The sequence below is a fragment of the Pantherophis guttatus genome, chromosome 5, assembly GCF_059756535.1.
Source record: "Pantherophis guttatus breed Tessera chromosome 5, ASM5975653v1, whole genome shotgun sequence".
Taxonomy (NCBI): Eukaryota; Metazoa; Chordata; class Lepidosauria; order Squamata; family Colubridae; genus Pantherophis; species Pantherophis guttatus.
The window spans coordinates 26,252,358-26,271,622 of record NC_142067.1 but is presented as its reverse complement, the minus strand read 5'-3'; the positions used below and the strand labels follow the sequence as shown (position 1 = coordinate 26,271,622).

Below are 19,265 nucleotides of genomic sequence, written 5' to 3'. Positions count from 1 at the left end.
AGAATGTCCAATATCAGTTGCTGGGTGTATTGTGACATCACCTGTGTGCTCCAGGCAACAATGGAGCTTGCCAGGCAAAAATGCTCTTGTCATTCTGATAAATGGATCAAGATTTTGTGGATACTGCTGAACCCAGCATCTCTTTTTATACTAGCTTTGGAAGACAATTGAGTTTCTGTGTTCTTCCAATAATGTGAGTTTCAAAAATTCTGTTTAATGTCATAATGGGATTAATTAGAAGACTCCATCATAATTTTTTAAGGAACAAGAGGCAGACAGGTAGGTATGTGGAAAGTGATTTGTCAGCTTGCATGAATTTTGGAAAGGAGAAAAGTTTCAGGTCACTGAAAGCTGGGGTATCCTATACGGACAATAAAGTTTAAATTCCTATGCAGTTTTTTCAGAGATGTATTTTATCTGGAATTTTATTTGAAAGATATTTGAATCGTCCTACCCTTTCTTGGAAGCTGGACTGCATAGAAGTCTTAGGCTGTCCTACTGAAATACAGGTAGTCTTCGACTTATGACCGCAATTGGGACCAGAATTACCCTTGCTAAACAAGGCAGTTGTTAAGTGAGTCACATCCAGTTTTGTGACCTTTTCTACCACAGTGGTTAAGTCAATCATGCAGTTTCTAAGCTTCCTCCACTGACATTGCTTCTTGGAAGTTGACTGGAAAGGTCAAAATGACAATCACATGATCCTTGGACACTGCAACTATTGTAAATATATGTCTCTTGTCAAGTGCTCATATTTTGATCGCATGATTGTGGGGATGCTGCAAAGGTCACAAGTTGTAAGTAATTTTTTTTAAGTGCCATTATAATTTTGAAGAATCGCTAAACAAATGGTTGTAAGTGAAGGACTATCTGCATCAAAGGACGAAGAATCAGCAACAATGTTTGTCCTACTATTTCATCAGGCAGGAGATGCTCTTTCTTGAACCCAGCACTGGATGGTTCTTTGGGGACTAGAATGGGGTAAAGAGGTCATTTTAGCAGCCCTGCTAAAATGCCTTGCTTCCAACCTGTTTCCTGCAAAGACTGGTTGGCAAGAAAGCATGAGTCTTTTTTCTTTTGTTTTTGTAAACTGACAAATAAATGGGTATCAAATGGTCAGGAAAGATGATTAAATCTTGCCCATGTTTGCAGACAGAAAATTGGACTATAAAATAAGTAACTTTTACAGCAAACATCCAGCAGTAGCAATCATGTTGTCACCAAAATATATGAGCATCTATCATTTCCTACTTGCCCTTTTATAAAGTGTGTGATTCAGGTTCATAAAGTGATATTGTGTTGTACTATTTGTCATATATCTGGGATGCTGTTCATTTTGCCCAGAGGTCTTCGAACTTGGCAGCTTTAAGACTTGTGGACTTCAACTCCCAGAATTCTCCAGCCAGCTATACTATGCTGGCTGGAGAATTCTGGGAGTTGAAGTCCACAAGTCTTAAAGCTGCCAAGTTAGAAGACCTCTGGTTTTGCCAAATTATAGTTTTGTGCCTTAGACACTAAAGAGATCCCACTGTAGAGCCTGACTTATAATGCGTTCCTGACTTTATTGCTCAGGGCCAGTATTATAGCTAATGATCCATAATAACTTTGACCATATTTATGGTGCCACAACTATTATTTCTTAATCTTGAATTGGTCACTATCTAATGGCTTAAGCTACTTTCCAAGATTGTTGTAAGGATAAAGTTTCATGAATAAAAAGTGGAATAAAAAGCATACTATTTCATATCTTACAGAGATGTTGATCTTCCCTGCAGCACACAAACTAATCTTTTAAGAACTTAAATGTCTCCTTAAGAATCTTAGTTTTCCAGGAAGATACCAGATTTACTCAAGACATAACTTGATGCAATATATACTAAATTGTAGTCTCTAAAACTTGTGTGGTCCTAATGTTACTAATGTAGTGGTTAAAAAGTAGCTTTCCGATCTATGCCTGGACAAAGGCCTAGCAAATTCCATAATAAAACATGACATTTTTCCTACCATTTAGTTAGCAGTTTCAGGGGGAGCCACATGTAGAACAAATCACGGTGGTTATGTTTCTGGGTTATGAAGATTACAAACAGATCAGTACCATTTATCTGCTGCATTAATTGATTAAAGATGTTGACTAATTACAAAGTTTCTCCTTTTACATCATTATCGTCACTGAAACTTTTGAGGAAACTATAGCTGTGAAAAGAAAATTCATTTATTTGTATCTTTCAAATTAAGGACACAAAAATATAACAAGAATTTGTTTATAATGAGCACCATTATATATACATAGATGCAAGTCGTCCTAATTTAGTAACAGTAATTGGGACTGGAATTTCTAATTTCTTAGAGAGATTGCTGCTAAGGAATATAGTCAGAAAGCACAAGATCACATGATTGCATTGCTTAGGAATGGCAATCCCAGAAGTTCCTGTTGTTAAGTGAAAATCGTGAGTTGTTAAGTGAAGACATGGCAATTTCCTCCCAGCTTCCCACAAGCAAAGTCAAAGTCGGGCCAGAGGGCACTGTGAATTTTCCACTTTCTGGCACCCTAGAAAGCTGGCTAAAATGGTTTTGAGAACTGCATGACTTTACCACTGTTTTAGAATTCCATCCTCCACTGTCAAGGCTAGTGCAGAGCACTAAACTGGGCTCAAAACAAGGCTGCTGAACACATGCATGGAAGTTGGCAAGGAGATTCTTTCCCCTTTTTCCATGCTTAATAAACCAGGATATCCCCCCTATAAAAGCTTAACATCTCATTCCTGTATCACTGTCCTGATTAGTAGATGTTTTCCTGCATGATAAAAACATCAGGGAGGAAGGCAAATTCTGAGGATTTAACCAATCGTTTTCCTCAACATGCCTTTTGCACCCCAGATAGGATATTTTGTTTAGAGCCAGTCAGATTTAGTGATTAAGGCACCAGGCAGGAAACCATGAGTTCTAGTCCTGTTTTAGCCATGAAAACCAGCTGGGTGACTTGAGCCTGTCATTCTCCCAGCCCAACTCACCTCACAGGATTATTGTTTGGGAGAAAATAGGAGGAGGAAGATGTGTTTGATAGGTTTGCTGCCTTGAGTTATTTGTAACAAATAATAATGGCTGGAAACAAACAAAAGAATCACCATCTGATAGCAAGCCAAAAGAGAAGCAACAGATGCAGGATAAGGATCACCAATGGGGGCAACTAATTATATGCTGGTATGGTTATCGATTTACTCAAGGATGGTGGCTAATACTCTTAACATGGCAATAGCAAGGGCCATAGTATAATTTCTTGATTGGTATCCTAAGATTGAATTTTAAGAATTAACTTGACTTTTAAGAAAAGAATGGGCCAAATCCACCGGAAATTAATTTCACAAGATCTTTCTGCTTTCGTGTGACATTTCCTGAGTTCCTGGTTATTTTAGGTTGGCTGTTGCTTCCAGAACATTTATAATCGGGTGCTTGCATGTATGGCCAGAAAGGGCTGTTGACCCCTCACTAAATATAGGACCAGGCCTAGCCTTCTCTCTGTGTGGTTTGTGTCCTGAATCTTGAGTTTGGAGAACCGAAGAAGCTTCTTGGATGAGAAGCTAAAAGCCTTCAAGGAAAAAACAAAAGTCCAGTTGTGTTTTGAAAAAGCACTTTTGGGAGTTTGGGGATATTTCTAACCAAGAAGGAAGCCTAAAAGTCTGAAGTTGGTTGGGAAGGCGGGTCCCACGCTCGAGCGAAGCTTTCAGCCCGGCAGGAGAAGAGAATTTGGGACTGGAAGTGGCGCGAGGCTCTTGCTAAAAGGAAAGGACCCCGGCCACTATGGCAGTGACCCCTTCGGGGGCGGTTTCCTCAAGACGCGCTGGAAGGAGGCGACCGGAGAGCGCAGCCGAGAGAGGAGAAGCGGAGAGGTACTGAGGAGCTCCAACCCCGCCGCACATCTACCCGGAGCCCTGGCGGGACTCCAGAGCTCGGGCCAGCCGCCAACCAGCCGCTAAGGAAGCTTGCCGCGCGGATCTCTCTGGGCTTGAGTTGGCTTGAGTTAGGCGTCGGGGATTGCTTGAGCGGCTGAGCGTCTCCGGGATTCTGAGGTGAAACCCGGCGCGTCGGGCATGCGAGGCGGAGGCTGCTAGGATGAGCTGGAGGAGGCGAGCTGCTCAAGCCCAACTCCGGAGGACTTTCAGCGAGCAGCTCCGGGACTCCACGGCCAAAGCTTGGGATTTACTTTGGAAAAGTCTGGGCGAGAGGCGGCTGGCAGGTCAGTCGGAGGTCAGCGAGTCCGCTGCTCCTTCCTGAGGGACGGGGCAGCCCCAGGTGCCTGCTAGCCTGAGGCGGAGCCGCGCGCGTTGCGCCGCAAAGTCGCTTTACTTGTTTCTTTCCCGCGTCCGCTGGGTTGGGCGGCGGGAGAGTGACGGGGCAATGTGGCCCCCGCGGGTTTGAGTTTTGCGGCGATTTCCTTGAGGGGTTTGCCTTGCCGTCTTGAAAACGTTCAGAAATCCGGGGAGCGAGCGAGCGATCCAAACGGGCCAGTCGAATAGCAATAGGACTTCGATTTATATACCGCTTTTTACGCAGCTCTTCTCTAAAGCCCTTTACACGGAGTCAGCACATAGCAGCCTCTTCACCTAGGTGCGGGGACGGACAGACGGGGGGGGGGAGTCGGGTCGAATATGTAAGTCTCGGCTGGTGCGTTATAGGGCTACGCTGTGGCTGCGTGTTTACAAGCGGAGATGGCTCTGCGCTGCTCTGGCATGGAGGAGTAGAAATCTAGCAGCCGGTTTTAGGACACCCTGGATTTTTGGGGCAGGAATAGTAAGGTAAAGCTTTGGTTAGTCGGCTTATTATTACAATATTTTTCTCGACTCAAAAGGGTATATTTACTACCTGTGGACATATAAAATGTCTGTTATATATGTGGGTGTAAGCAATCTGATATTTTCTGGTCTTGTTTTTTTTCCTGCCTCTACTCGTATGCTAGAAGCTGAACATTCAGAGTCTGGCAGCACTTTTTCCAATTAGAAATGTTCGTTAAAAGGCATAAAGCTACAGCTCACAAAAAAGGTGCTTCTTCTTCTTCTTCTTCTTCTTCTTCTTCTTCTTCTTCTTCTTCTTCTTCTTCTTCTTCTTCTTCTTCTTCTTCTTCTTCTTCTTCTTCTTCTTCTTCTTCTTCTTCTTCTTCTTCTTCTTCTTCTTCTTCTTCTCCTTCTCCTTCTCCTTCTCCTTCTCCTTCTCCTTTTTCTCCTTCTCCTTCTCCTTCTCCTTCTTTTTCTCCTTCTCCTTCTCCTTCTCCTTCTCCTTCTTCTTTTTCTCCTTCTCCTTCTCCTTCTCCTTCGTATTATGGGTTACCATAACTTTTCTCCAATAATCTAGGCTGGGCTCTGTATGACTCTGGCTATTCATCTCTATTTGGAGGGAATTCAGACAACACAGGACACTTTTTAAACCACCTGTCCCAGAATTTGAGGAATATTAGCAGAAGAGGTGTAGTCCCTACATAAGGATGGTCACATTCTGGAAATATTTGTTGAGGGGTAATTTCTGTGTGGCCATGGCAGTTAAGAATAAAGTTGGATAAATCTCTACATATCCATGAAACATGAAGTTGGACTCTTGATATGTTTGCCTATGTTATTTTCAAATTATTTGCTTCAGTTGACAATCTTGAATTTCTGTCCATCTGTCACCCCACATGTGGGTTATGCACTTATGTAATGCCCTGTTCTAAACCTCCTATAGTTTAGGATTGTTTGGTGGGAACCCCACCCATGTATATTACTGACTAAGAAGAGCTGCTGAACCAACTTCAGTTTGTTTTTGAAACCTCACAGATCAACACACTTATCCTTCAGCTTGTTCTGTAAAATTCTTGTCCTTTTCTATCTAACTATACTGTAGTTATTCCTCTTGACTGATCCAATTTTATTTGCCTTTTTTTAAAATTCAATTTTCTGCTTCCAAATCAAAGTTTGTCTTTCCTTTCGGCCTGTGGTATTTGTTCTTTAGATAGTTGCAGACACACATGACAAAATAATCTCAGTTTCTTGTTTTGCAAGTTCACATAAACTAGAAGCAGACAAAATATCAGAATGTAAATATATAGATGCATTGATGAAATCAAAATATATTAAATCTGTATCTTCCTATTAAAGGAAATTTCCCACACAGACAAGGAAGAGTCTTGTCAACATTTTAAAAATAGTCCCTGCTTTGGATCATGATGGGATGAGTGGGAACAAAGAAGGAAGGGGCCTAAAATGGAGTAGCTTACATCATTCAGAGCCACTGTATATATATTTTTTTCTTCATTTGGGTCATTTTCAAACTTGATCTTTCTTTTGCTGGCTTTGGCTCCATTTTGTTGTTTCAGCACAAACAGGGTTGGGGGGTTTTTTGTCACAGAGAGAGACCAGCACAGTCCTGACCCTCTTTATATAATTTATTTTCAAGTTTCTATTGGATTAAAACACATAAGATTTGTCTGATAAGACTTGGTGTGAGTAGATCTACACTGGCCAATGGTAATTGCCAAATTGTTGTTTACTGTAAGTATTTTTGTCCTGCTCCAGCTCAAACAACTCTTGGCAGTTTACAACAGAATAAAAGCATAATGAACACTTCCTAAAAAAAACCTTAAAGTTAAACATGGGTGGCTGGTTATTACAGCAACCCAAAAAACTCTACCTCCAAATGACCATTCAAATAAAATAGTCTTTACTGCCTTATAGAAAACCAATGGAGGCAAGTTATTCCCCAGCATACAAGGACTCTGCCCTTAGATCCATTTTCGCTTGACTTCTCATAGGGACTGGACCTTCAGCATTCCTTCACTGCAAGCGTGTACATGCTGGACAGATTCTCCTGGAGAAGACAGTCCCCAAGGTATCCTGGAGCCAAGCCTGATACTTTTAAATCTATGCTAATCTTCATATTTTCCAATTTTAATACATGTGCTACTTAGGTTTACAAATGAACCTCTGTATGATCTGCTTTAGATTTTTTCCCAGGATCACCTTCAGACTGATTGATCAAGTAGTTTTATAGTATATCTCTGTGTGTGTGTGCACGAACACACGCAGTATGTATGAATGTATGTACCGAATTTTTCCATCTATAAGACAACCCCATGTTCTCTCCACTTTTCTTACCCAAAATTCAGAAATCAATATTTTAAGCAATCGGAAGTTTCGCTAGTGAGGCTAGATTGCAGAGATAAGGTATCGGTAGTTTGGCAACCGCAGTTCTCCTCTCGCCCCCACCCCATGTATAAGACGGCCCTCCATTTTTAGGTAAATATTTTAAAGAAAAAGTACTGTTTTATACAGGGAAAAATATGGTATGTATCTTCACAACACTTTTTCTTGAGATGAACTGGTTTCTTTTGATACCTTCTTTTAGTTTTGTTTTTTTTCTTCATTGGAACTATATGTAGTTATACTTCTGTTTTTTAGAAAGTCCTGCCCAATTTCCTTTCAAATTTGCTTCTCCTTCTCCCGAGTGGAATGCATACTACTTTCAAGCTAAATTTATTCTGTAAAGAAGACATACTTTTCCTTGGTTTCACGCATTACATTTTCATTGTAGCACTGAATTTTAATTTCATAGTTCAAGTCATTTCAGTCATATTATATTTAAACATGAGTCAACTATCGTTAAATGTCATTTGAGCCCTTAACCTAATTGTCAGAAACTCTATATATACACAAATAGATATTTAGGATACATTGAAATAGTTTCTGTAAAAATATCCTTAGGACATACATACATTTCATGGTAACTTAACAAAATACTCTTTTATTTAACATAAACAAATCTAATAAAATAAAAAATACCCTTAACTTTTATATAGAAAATTATCTAGTAAATACAGGTAGTCCTCGACTTATGACCACGATTGAGCCCAAAATTTGTGTTCCTGAGACATTTGTTAAGTGAATTTTGCTCCATTTTATGACCTTTCTTTCCACAGTTGTTAAGTAAATCCCTGCAGTTGTTACATTAGTAGCATAGTTGTTAAAGTGAATCTAACTTCCCCATTGACTTTGCTTGTTAGAAGGTTGCAAAAGGTGAGCACATGATTCCAGGACCCTACAATAGTCATAAATATCAGTGGTGGGTTGTCCCATGTTCGCACTGGTTCTATAGAACCGGTAGTAAAACCGGCGGGAGGCTCCGCCCACCGACCCCAATGTCATCAAAACACTTCTGCGCATGTGCAGAAGAGCATGCGTGTGGCCCTGCTGCGAACCGGTAGTAAAGGTAAGTAGAACCCACCCCTGATAAATATGAGTCAGATGCCAAGAATCTGAATTTTGATTGTGTGACCATGGGGATGCCACAGTGGTCATAATTGTGAAAAACAGTCATAAGTCACATTTTTCAGTACCATTGTAATTTTGAACAGTCACTAAATGAACTGTTGTAAGTCGAGGGCTACCTGAACTAAGAACTTGTCACTCATGCTTTATATATGATTAAGGTGAAGACATAAACATGAACTAGCAATTTTTTTATGGCTGACCAAATATTCAGTGGGTTGCATTAAAAAAGATATAATATTTTCACACTGCTATAAAAATAGTCCTTAAATTTATGGCCACATTTGGGGCTGGAATTTGCATCATAATTGTTTCTTGTCATAACTTGAATCATCACATGACTGGACCCATTTCACAACTATTTTTATCATTGTCGTAAGTCAAATCACACAGTCATAAGTGCAAATCCAGTTTAACCAATTGTGTTTTTTGCCAGAAACAGATGAAATAGTCACTAATTGTGATCATGTGGTTGCAGGATGCTGTAACCAGTCATAAAAATGAGCCAGTTGCCAATCATCTAAACTGTGATCATATGAATGGAGAGTTGTAACTGATTTTTCAGAGGCAACGGTTAATTTGAACTGTCATTAAGCAAGTGATGGTCAGTCAAGGATTAGCTGTACTGGGGAGACTGCATCGTTACAAGGATATTGTGGTCCAGTTGTGGTTGCTACAATACAGGATGGATATTGAGGAATTAAAAAGAGTAAGAGGAGAATGATAATAATGGCAAGAGACTTGGAAGCTAAATCACATGAACATTGGTTTTTAAAAATGGAATATATTTAGCCTGAAGAAGAGAAGCCTATAGGGAGAGATGTTAGCAGTCTTCAAATACTGTTCTTGATGGGTTAAGGTGAGGGATGTGGATTGATTTTTTTGTAAGTCCCAAGGATAGGACATGAACCAAAGGATAGAATCTTTAGATAGGAATATCCACACTCAAAAAAAGGAAGAATTTCCTAACCATGAAAGCGATTGAACAATGCAACAGCCAATCTTCTGGATTTGTGAATGCTCCAACACTGGAGGTTTTCAAGCAAAAGTTGGATGGGTGTTTGTCCGAGCTGGTATGAGAATTTTTCAACTTGAAACTTCTTTTCTTAAACTAATCTGTAGAAGCTATTTTGATTGCATTGATTTCAAACTGGCAGGACTGGGGCTAAATCCAAGAGGATGATTTGTTCTTTATTTCTCCTCCCTTTGAAGGTGTTTGTGATTGATAGGTTTGGCATCAACCCTGCTTTCCAAGTTCTGTTTTTGTTTTCTTTCATTAAAAAGATTTTAATTACAAAAATGGGGAAATCTTCCAAATAAGATAATACATGTGTAACAGGGAAGGGAAAAAAACCATGGTAGATGCTGAAGATAGTTTTTGAAAAGAGTATTGCTTGTTGATGTAATTCAGTACATGAAGATGTAGATCAAGGTGAAAGGTGACAGTTTTCACTTAAGCATGAAAGCTTTTAGTGTTGTAATGTTATCAATTGATTTTTTTTTTTCAATTCTATTAAATACATGAAGGTGGAAGTAGCATGACTATTACAGATTTAGCTCTCATTTCTTTCAAAAACAGAAGCTGATGGGACCAAATGCTTTCTTCTGTATTCATCTGTGTGCATGCTAAGAACATTTTTGCAAATTCTCCAAAAGTTTACAGAGGAGAATAAATTAGTTAAACAGAATTTTTCTATGGTGGGATTTGGATGTGTTTCAGAAAACTTACCTGATGCCTAGCTACTTATTCTTTTGGTATTTTTCAGACAAATTATATCTCTGACTTTTTAATGGATGTTATTAATAGGTTATCAAAATTGTTTTACATGGGCATTTTATCTTGTGTGTTTTTAATCAGATTGGCAACTTTACATTAGAATTACTGATATTCTGTTTTTCTCTACTAAATAATAATAAGTGATAATCTAAGTATATGATTTCAATTATGAAAGAAACTGAATGGCAGTGTATTCTATTCAGATTGATTTTGGAATTAATGTTAATTTTTGAAGCATCTGAATGTATTGATATAATGCGGTGGATGGTATTATGATATTACGTACATTGAGATGATATCAGAATCACAATGTGGAGGAAGAGCATCAAAAGAATCCTTCCCATGGGAAATACTTAACGCCACTCGTGTTTCAGATATTCTGCACATTGTAAGTGTGTGTAAATGTGCACGTTTTGTGCCTAATGTGGGACTAGAACTCATGGTCTCCCAGTTTTTAGCCTGATGTCTTACCTTCTACACTAAAATTACTGTTTACATGCCTTTCACTTAAATCAATGAAAATGAATTTTATGATGTGCAGAGTATAATAGAGAGGCACATAATGCATTAGGACTCCTTTGGAAGGAGTTACAAGTCCCAATAGATTTTCATCAGCATTTCTAGCCATATCAGTAGGCGTGAATGACCTGTAACTTTTTAAAAGGCTTAATAAGGGTACAGAATATATGTAAATTACAAATGAATTAATAAATGTGCAATCCATTCATACTTGTCTTTAATTTTATTTATTTACTAATCAAATTTACTCATCACACAAAAAGCTATTCTGGGCAGCATACAATAATCCAGTAAAACAACAAATATATAAAACAACCATATAAAATATAAAAATCCACATTACTAGGTAAATATTATCAAAACAAATATATATATATTTTAATACCTTCTTGATTGCCTGCATCATATTGACATTGATTTGTTGATATTTTATATGTTCTTTGACTGACCTTTTCATAAATGCAAACAGAAGAAGTAAAACTATTCTTTTCAGCGATTTAGTTGTTCACATATAAAATGAAAAAGTATTTCATAGCAGACACCATTTTCAACAGGGAACGTGGGAGCTGTGTACTTAAAACATGCTATTCATCATTGTGAACTCTGTGTACATACCCTCCTACATACCATACTCAATTATATCCATATGTTTTCAGGAAGCCAACCAAGGATATTTTGTTCTGTTTTCTGCTTGGTACACTGGGAACTTGGAAAGCTACTAACTCTGGTTAACTTCAATAGGAATTTAGTGTCTGAATTCCTTGTCACACCAGTGGGAAAAATAGATGCCCTTTGTCCAAGAGAGATCTTCTGAAAGAGTCTCATTATATAATCTTGGGTGCTTCTGGGAAGAAAAAGATTACTTATGATTAAGTGCTTTCATGCAAACAGCTAGAGAATGTATGTGGGAGGTTCAATCCTATCAGAATTGTCCTGATCACCAAAAGGTCAGTGATTAATAACATGCCACAGATATTCACAGATATGACATAATAATAACTTTTAAAACAATTCAATAAAAGAAAAAGCTCCACTTTCTATAATCATATTTCAAGAAAGTTACTGAGTAATGAAGAAGTGTTTACGGGATAGAAGAGCTTAAAGGACTGAAAGGAGGAACAGTGGTGGTAGGAGAACTGGAAAATGAACAGGGCAGGTAAGACATACAAACAATACTATTCTAATGCCTATGTAGTTGTTCATCTTTCCTGGCTCAGATATAATCTTCAAGCCTGGGCCACTGCTATCTCCCTAATTTAGCTTATTTATTTAAGGCTGCAAATATTGGAATACGGGGATCCCAAACATTCAGGAGGCAACAAAACATCATTAGTAATTCTTACGAAATGAAAGCCAAATTGAGCTCTGCCCTATGTGGGGAGAGCAGTGAAGCCACTGTTAATGCCTGTGATAGATTAAAGTTAAATAATTGTTTGTGTTTACTATGCAAAAGCAGGTTTAGTAGAACAGAAACAAAAGACGGAGTTCTTATCTCCATCTTTCTGAACAACAAGGTTAAGTCTATTACATTTTCAATATTTCATGGTTTTGTTTTGGATGCAAAGTAAAATGGGCAGAATTCAGATGAGACAAACGGTGTTCTAATTCCCTTTTACTACCTACTAAAAAGCATTAATGGGGTATGTGGAATGGCTTAGGAAGTGGTGTAAAAGACTGCACTGGAAGGAGAAATCAGCAAATGTATGTGAGCATCAATTTAGCTTTAGCCAATTATCTTTTTGTCCTCTTTCCTAAAAAAGGAAAGCTTATGATTTAGAGTAATGACTCTCTGAGCCTTTCCAAATGTTGCCACTAAGTTATCATTTGTAATGTGATGAAGGGGAAATTATTAGATTGCATTAATTAAATTTAATTTTAGTCCTGGCCCTGCCCAGTTCTGTCTTGGCTGTACTTGTATCGAGGAGGAGTACAATCTCTGGCATGCCTCCCAAGCTTAAGCTAAAAATGCTGTGTGCCCCTGTTAGACTACTTAACACTTATTGTAGCATGCATCAGCCTGGAGATAATATATTACATTCAGATTAGTCAGGTTAGTAAATATATCTGATCTCCTCTCAGGTAGCCTAGAAGAACAGAAGGAAGAATAATGACTGAGCCCAAGCCTTGATCACATATCAATAAAATATATGTGTGTGGTTAATTGAGAGCCTGTTTGGTCTAAATCAGAGCTGTTAATCTAGCAGCCCGCAGGCCGTATGCATCACGTGCTGGCCACACCCACACCCAGTTTAGCAAAGGGGGAAAATGTCCCGATATGTCACATGACATCATCATGATGCTGCGAGTTTGACACACCTGGTCTAAATATTAAGGCACCAAGCATTAGGAGACTGTGAGTTCTGGTCCTGCCTTAGGCATGTAAGCCAGCTGGGTGACTTTAGCCAATCATTGTCTCATAGCACATGATATAAGGTTCAGGTGACAAGTCAGTCAGTCAATTCCTGACACATCTATAGATAACACTCAATTGATCTGAAAAAAAGCAGACTCCGTGCTGGTGGGAAAATGCCAAGAAGGAGAGAAAATGTATGTGCAGTTGATGTACAAAAATGTACTTGGCAAGGAAACTAAATGGAATGAGTGGAGGAATTTTGTATTTTCAATTTATGGTAAAATTATGATATTGAAGGACTACAAGCACAATTTCCTTTGTCTGAAGTAAAATACAGTAAATTATCAACAACACGACATTTTCGTCTGCGTGTATTCTGCCTACAGAAAACATAATATTTTGAGTGTATCAGTACTTGTAGTACTTGAAGATATAGGCTAGAAGAAAGGGTCATATGTCATCCTTAGACATCGGAGGACTGATGTTACCAAAGGAGGAAAAAGTAGAGTTTTTCATGCTGATTTTGCTTTTTTGAAAAAGTACTGGAAAGTGAAATTAAACATAATATAAGTGAATTCAGCCTAACAGAAGCTTAATTAGGACTGTCAGGTGGCAGATGTTAGATGACAGGAAAGGATTAGAGGTCTCTCAGTCTCTTTTCTGTCAGTCCCATTCTTGCTATTCAGAACTGATAGTTCATTTAAGGCTCTCATTTTCTTGCAGTAGAATCGACTACTTAGACATTAATACTTTTGACCTATTCAGTGCAGTAGTAGAACAAGAACGGATTCTAGTATCAGTTTGTTTGTTTGTTTGTTTATCAAATTTGGAGATTGCCCATCTCACAGTGTGACTCAGTTCAATCTCATGTTCAGGGCTATTCCATCCACAATTTATTGCTTTTGCTTTTTCATCAACATTTTTCATTTTATTATATTTACTTTTCCATTTCCCTTCATTTTTAAAATCTCTGTGCCATCAATTGGTACCTAAAGGATAGTAAGATACTTTAATGGAATTTTCTGATGGCTAAAATGAATGAGTGATTTGACATCCAATTTCACAACAACTTGATTCCTCCACAAAGTTGCAATAAAATCTGTGGCATCCAAGTCACCAGCCATAAATGACATGCTTATTTTCAGGAGTCAGACAATCCAGGCACCAAAAGGGATGGAGGCTGTAGATTCCCTATCATCTTGCACTGATTCCCCTCATCAGCCTTTACTGATAGAACAGCAGTAAGTGAATATCTACATTTGTTTTGCCAGATAATGTTTCATCCTGAAGGCCAATGACTTTCCTTTCTTGTGAGATTCTTAGGAAAGATCATGGAGCACCTAATGTGACATCAGCTCTGATGGAGCAGGCCCACTCCTGTGTGGCTTATACCTGAGTTGCCTACCAGGTATAAACCACACAGTTGTATATTGCATCCTGATGGTAAAAGCATGGGAATATTTACTGAAAAAGTCCCCCCTTGGGCATATGGGAATTATTGAATTTCTATTTAGGTTGAAAATTCAAAATGAAATAGTGTACATCACTTACAGATAATCCATATCCATATTGCTCCTGCTACAAGCTTTTTTGCTAAGTTTATAGAGATGACTGCATTATATAACGTGCAAATGCCCAAAGTTTAGTTCCTGGTCGAGGACAGGTTGAATCACATAGGCTCAAATACTGAGTTCCAATAAGGATATACCTGTTGTACTTCCCAATGATCAATAATGTGTTGATCCCACATGTTGCTTGGGGCTAGCAAAGGAGAAGAAGGGAGTAAGTGTTTGGATACCAAATTTCAATGTGTGATTTTGGAAGGTTTAGGGAGACTAAAATAGGAGATTGGTGGTGGTGGGGTGTCTATTTCTATTTTAAACCAAATCTAAGGTAGGTAGATAGGTGGGTGGATGGATGGATGGATAGAGAGAGAGAAGGAGAGAGAGAGAGGTAGTATAGACTTTATATTAAACATAGTTTAGATAAAAGGGGATACAGCTTCTTCCATTTCCTCTTTCAATATTTTAAGTTTCCTTGCCCATATTTTCCATTGAGGCACTTAAGCACTGCACAGTGAATTGGGGGTTTATACATGCTGCACTTTCCCTGGAAAGGGTCTATCTGTGTGGTTGTTCAGAGTCAAAGCTGACTGTTGGCACATAATCAGTCCATCAGTATATTGCATTATATATATAAACCTTTTCACTTGAAAGCTTGATCGATTCTAATAGTAATTATTTCCAAGCAGTTATTTTTGAGCCAAACAAGGAGCCATAGGGATAGTGAAATGAATTACAAATAAAGACTTTAGAATGATTTAGAATGAAATGGAAATGAGAGAATGATGGTAAAAGTATTTTAAAGATTTGGAGAGGAATGGTTATGTCAGAGTGGTATTGAAACAAACATTACATACACATTAATTCATTGGATTTATTACCCACTGCAAGGCTCAGCAGATCATTGAAAAATGTTTATATTGTATTGATATAGAGAAAGCATATGATAAAATGAATAGATTGAATTATGGAAAGTTTTACACAGCTATGGCATTGATGATTGGTTACTGAATATGACAAGAGAAGTATGGATTGATTGCTGACATGACAAGGAAAATTGAATAAGCAACCAAAAGTGTACATAAATGGCAAAAAGTAAAGCAAGTAAATGAATATGGGTACTATAGTAGAATATTTACTAATAGGTGGATAAATTTGAAGAAGATTATAAGTGCTCATAGAAAGCAGGTGATTAATATGATCAGTTATGAAGAATAAATGTTTGTTGAAATAAATGAAAATAGCTGTGTATAAGAATGTCCTTCTGCCTGCTTTATTATACAAAAATGAGAGTTAGGTATATCAGCTGAAGCTGAAAAGTTGAGTGCACTAGAGATGAACAACATAAGAAGTATGTGTGTTAAGACAAGAGGATATTGTATGAAGAATAAATGGGCACTGAATGAATGTGAATATGTATATAAAAGTGAGTAGCCACTGCGAAAGAAGAATACCGATACTCCTCAACTTATGACTACAATTGAGCCCAAAATTTATGTTGTTAAGTGAGAAATTTGTTAAATGTGTTTTCTCCCATTTTACAACTTTTCTTGCCACATTTGTTAAGTGAATCACTGCAGTTGTTAGTAACACGGTTGTTACGTATGTGAATCTGATTTCCCTGTTGACTTTGCTTGTCAGAAGGTTGCAAAAGGTGTTCACATGACCCAGGACACTGCAACCGTCATAACTGTGAGTCAATTGTCAAAGCATCCAAATATAAATCACATTTTTTTTTAAAAAAATTGATTTATATGCCACCCTTCTCCGGAGACTCAGGGCGGCTTACAATGCGTTAAGCAATAGCCTCCATACTTTTGTATTTTTTATACAAAGTCATCTTATTGCCCCCACAATCTGGGTCCTCATTTTACCTACCTTAGAAAGGATGGAAGGCTGAGTCAACCTTGAGCCTGGTGAGATTTGAACTTGCAGTAATTGCAGGCAGCTGATGTTAATAACAGTGCTTTAGTCTACTGCGCCACCAGGCTCTTGACCATAAGGATGCTGCAACAGTCATAAGTGGGAAAAATGGTCACAAGTCACTTTTTTCAGTGCTGTTGTAACTTCGAACGGTCACTTTAGCAAACTGTCATAAGTTGTAACTGTGCAGGTAGTCCTTGTTTAACAAATGCCTCATTTAGCCGACTTTTCATGAATACGACCATAATGTAAAGTAACTTTACTTGTATTCTTGAAATACAAAGGAGTTGTGCATTGCCACTTCAAGAGTCATTTATGTATTGTATTCCAATGTAAGGCACTCATACTCCATTCTAAAACAAGCACTATTTCTCTAATCAGATATAGGTTTGAATGGCTTCACTGGCTGGCAAGCAGGTCTTCAGAGATTCATGCTAGAATAATTCTCATCGTCTGTGACTATAAAACATAAAAACTGAAGACTGGAAATGATATAATTTTTTCTCGTCCTATAAATTCTGTCCAGAACTTTTCCAAAAACTGGATTTCTATTAAGCATCTCAAGATTATGCCTCATTTTTATTTAGCCTCATTTTGAGAACCACTCTAAAAGCAGATTTTTATCTTTCCCTATAAGAAAACCAATTACAGATTGGCATCAGATCCAAATCAGGGGTGGGTTCTACTTACCTTTACTACTGGTTCGCAACTGCGCCCTGCATGCGCAGAAGCATTTTGATGATGTCAGAGTCAGTGGGCGGAGCCTCCCACCAGTTTTACTACTGGTTCTATAGAACCGGTGCGAACTGTGGGCAACCCACCACTGATGCAAATAGGTACTCTTTCCAACAAAAAACAAGGGGTAACCTCTGAAGTTAGTCTAGTGCAGGGGTGGGCAATTGTGGCTCTTTTACAACCTGTGGACTTCAACTCCCAGAATTCCTGAGACAGCCAAGCTGTCTGAATTCTGAATTCTAGGAGTTGAAGTCCACAGGTTGTAAAAGAGCCACAATTGCTCACCCCTGGTCTAGTGTATTCAATCAAATGGACTCTAGCAGGACTCTGAATTTACCACCATCTCATTGGTGGTATTCAGCCGGTTCTATCCGGATCGTGCGAACTGGTAGCGGCGACTACAGGAGGCTCCAGCCACCCGCCCGGACGTAATGCGTGACTACTGCGCATGTGCGTGGCCCACGTGCATGCTCACATTTGTGAACTGGTAGGGAAGGTAGGTGAATCCCACCTCTGCACCACCTGTATTAACAAATAACTCTACCACATCCTTCCTTCCATCCTTCCTGAAGGTGGACATTTGGCATAGGCTACATCCAAAGACAAGGTGAGAGAATGTAAATTTAAGCAAGCATGTCTTGAAATGATAGAGGTGTTCATTCAGGCACAAGAAGGAAATGCCCAAATGCCTGGTAATTACTTTTACTTTGTACAATCAACATTCTTTGATCAAAACAAAACAGCAGCAGAGAAAATTGGATGGAATGAAATGAGTTTTTCTCAGCAGCTGTTTTCTTTCCTTTCTCCCTTTGGCGTCTAAAATAACCTCCATGTAGAAAACATTATCCAAGTGACAAAGAGACAACATGCCCTCAAAATAGCTTCCTTTGTCTATGCATGGCTGTTGGAATAAAATAAATAGAAGGTGTTAGGAGAGTTTCTGGGAATGGCATTAACAAGCAGTGACAAGAAGATGCCTTTTCCATAGCCAAATTCATGTGTTCAATCATCCTATTTTTTATTTTCTGTTCTTACAGGGGGAAAAACAGCACAAAAAAGCTCTAATTCCATTCTCCTGCAGTATATTTATATGTTTCCAATACTAACATTTAGCAATTTATTTTTATTCTTTGTTCTTCTACTTACATTCCCATATGGCTACTTTTTATAACACAGTTTTTACTTGCCCTTTTTTTCCATGAGGTGTTATATATTTTATAAAGAATCTTACAGAAGGCTAAGCCAGTAGGCAGTTGTAGTTCTCTTAGTCAGTGTAATGTACAAATTCACAGTATGAGACAGAATACCAGGGGTGAAATCCAGCAGGTTCTGACAGGTTCTGGAGAACTGGTAGCGGAAATTTTGAGTAGTTCGGAGAACCGGCAAATACCACCTCTGGCTGGCTCCAGAGTGGGGTGGAAATAGAGATTTTGCAATATCCTTCCCCCAGGAGTGAGGAGGAAATGGGGATTTTGCAATATCCTTCCCCTGCCATGCCCACCAAGCCACGCCGACCGAACCGGTAGTAAAAAAAATTGAATTTCACCACTGCAGAATACATATGAACTGTATTGCTAAATTAGATTATATACAGTAGTTGTATTTCTTTAGTCAACAAGGGCCAGCCGTAAATGGCTTAGGAAAACTTCAGAGATGAAATGCATTTGCTACCCCAAGCAGAAATATAGATTTGACAAAATTTTCACAGCAAAAAGGATCTTTTCCCCTCTTTTTCTTCCTTCTGAAACCTTCCTCCCCTTTTTTATTAAGAGCCTTCCCTACTTTGAAGATATATTAGAAAATTTTAGAAGATTTAGAAGCTTAGAAGATTTTGACCACAGCAGTTGGATGGAATAGAGAGATATTAATATATTCAAGCAGAAAATGGACAATCGTCTGTTGGGTCTGGATAAAATTTAAGTTTGTGATGTAGTACTTGAACTAAATGGGCTAGATTTCCAGTTCCTGCTCAGAATACCTTAATGAGAATGGAAATAAAAAAGTTTGACTCTCTCATAAAATCTCTCTGCTGAGTACTAAAAAATGCACAGCAAGTATAATGCTCCTCTTGATTCCCATTTCTAATCTTTAAATTCCCAATCCAT

The 19,265-nt window shown here is 38.4% G+C and overlaps 1 protein-coding gene across 6 annotated transcripts in view; it reads left to right on the top strand.

Moving 5' to 3' along the window:
• Nucleotides 1-2,772: 2,772 nt before the first annotated feature.
• STARD13 (StAR related lipid transfer domain containing 13) overlaps nucleotides 2,773-19,265 on the top strand; it is a 111,147-nt gene continuing 94,654 nt past the window's right edge. The window contains exons 1-2 of one of the 6 annotated variants that reach the window (XM_087894751.1): nucleotides 3,882-4,234; nucleotides 6,779-6,855. Coding sequence is in view for 2 of the 6 variants with exons in the window: in XM_087894746.1 (XP_087750872.1) it covers nucleotides 4,111-4,234 (124 nt within the window). In the remaining 4 variants the exon portion in view is untranslated. Of the gene's footprint in view, nucleotides 4,235-6,778; nucleotides 6,856-11,334; nucleotides 11,744-19,265 lie in introns of those variants that run through there. The other 5 variants (XM_087894752.1, XM_087894746.1, XM_087894758.1 and 2 more) reach the window with 5 other exon arrangements.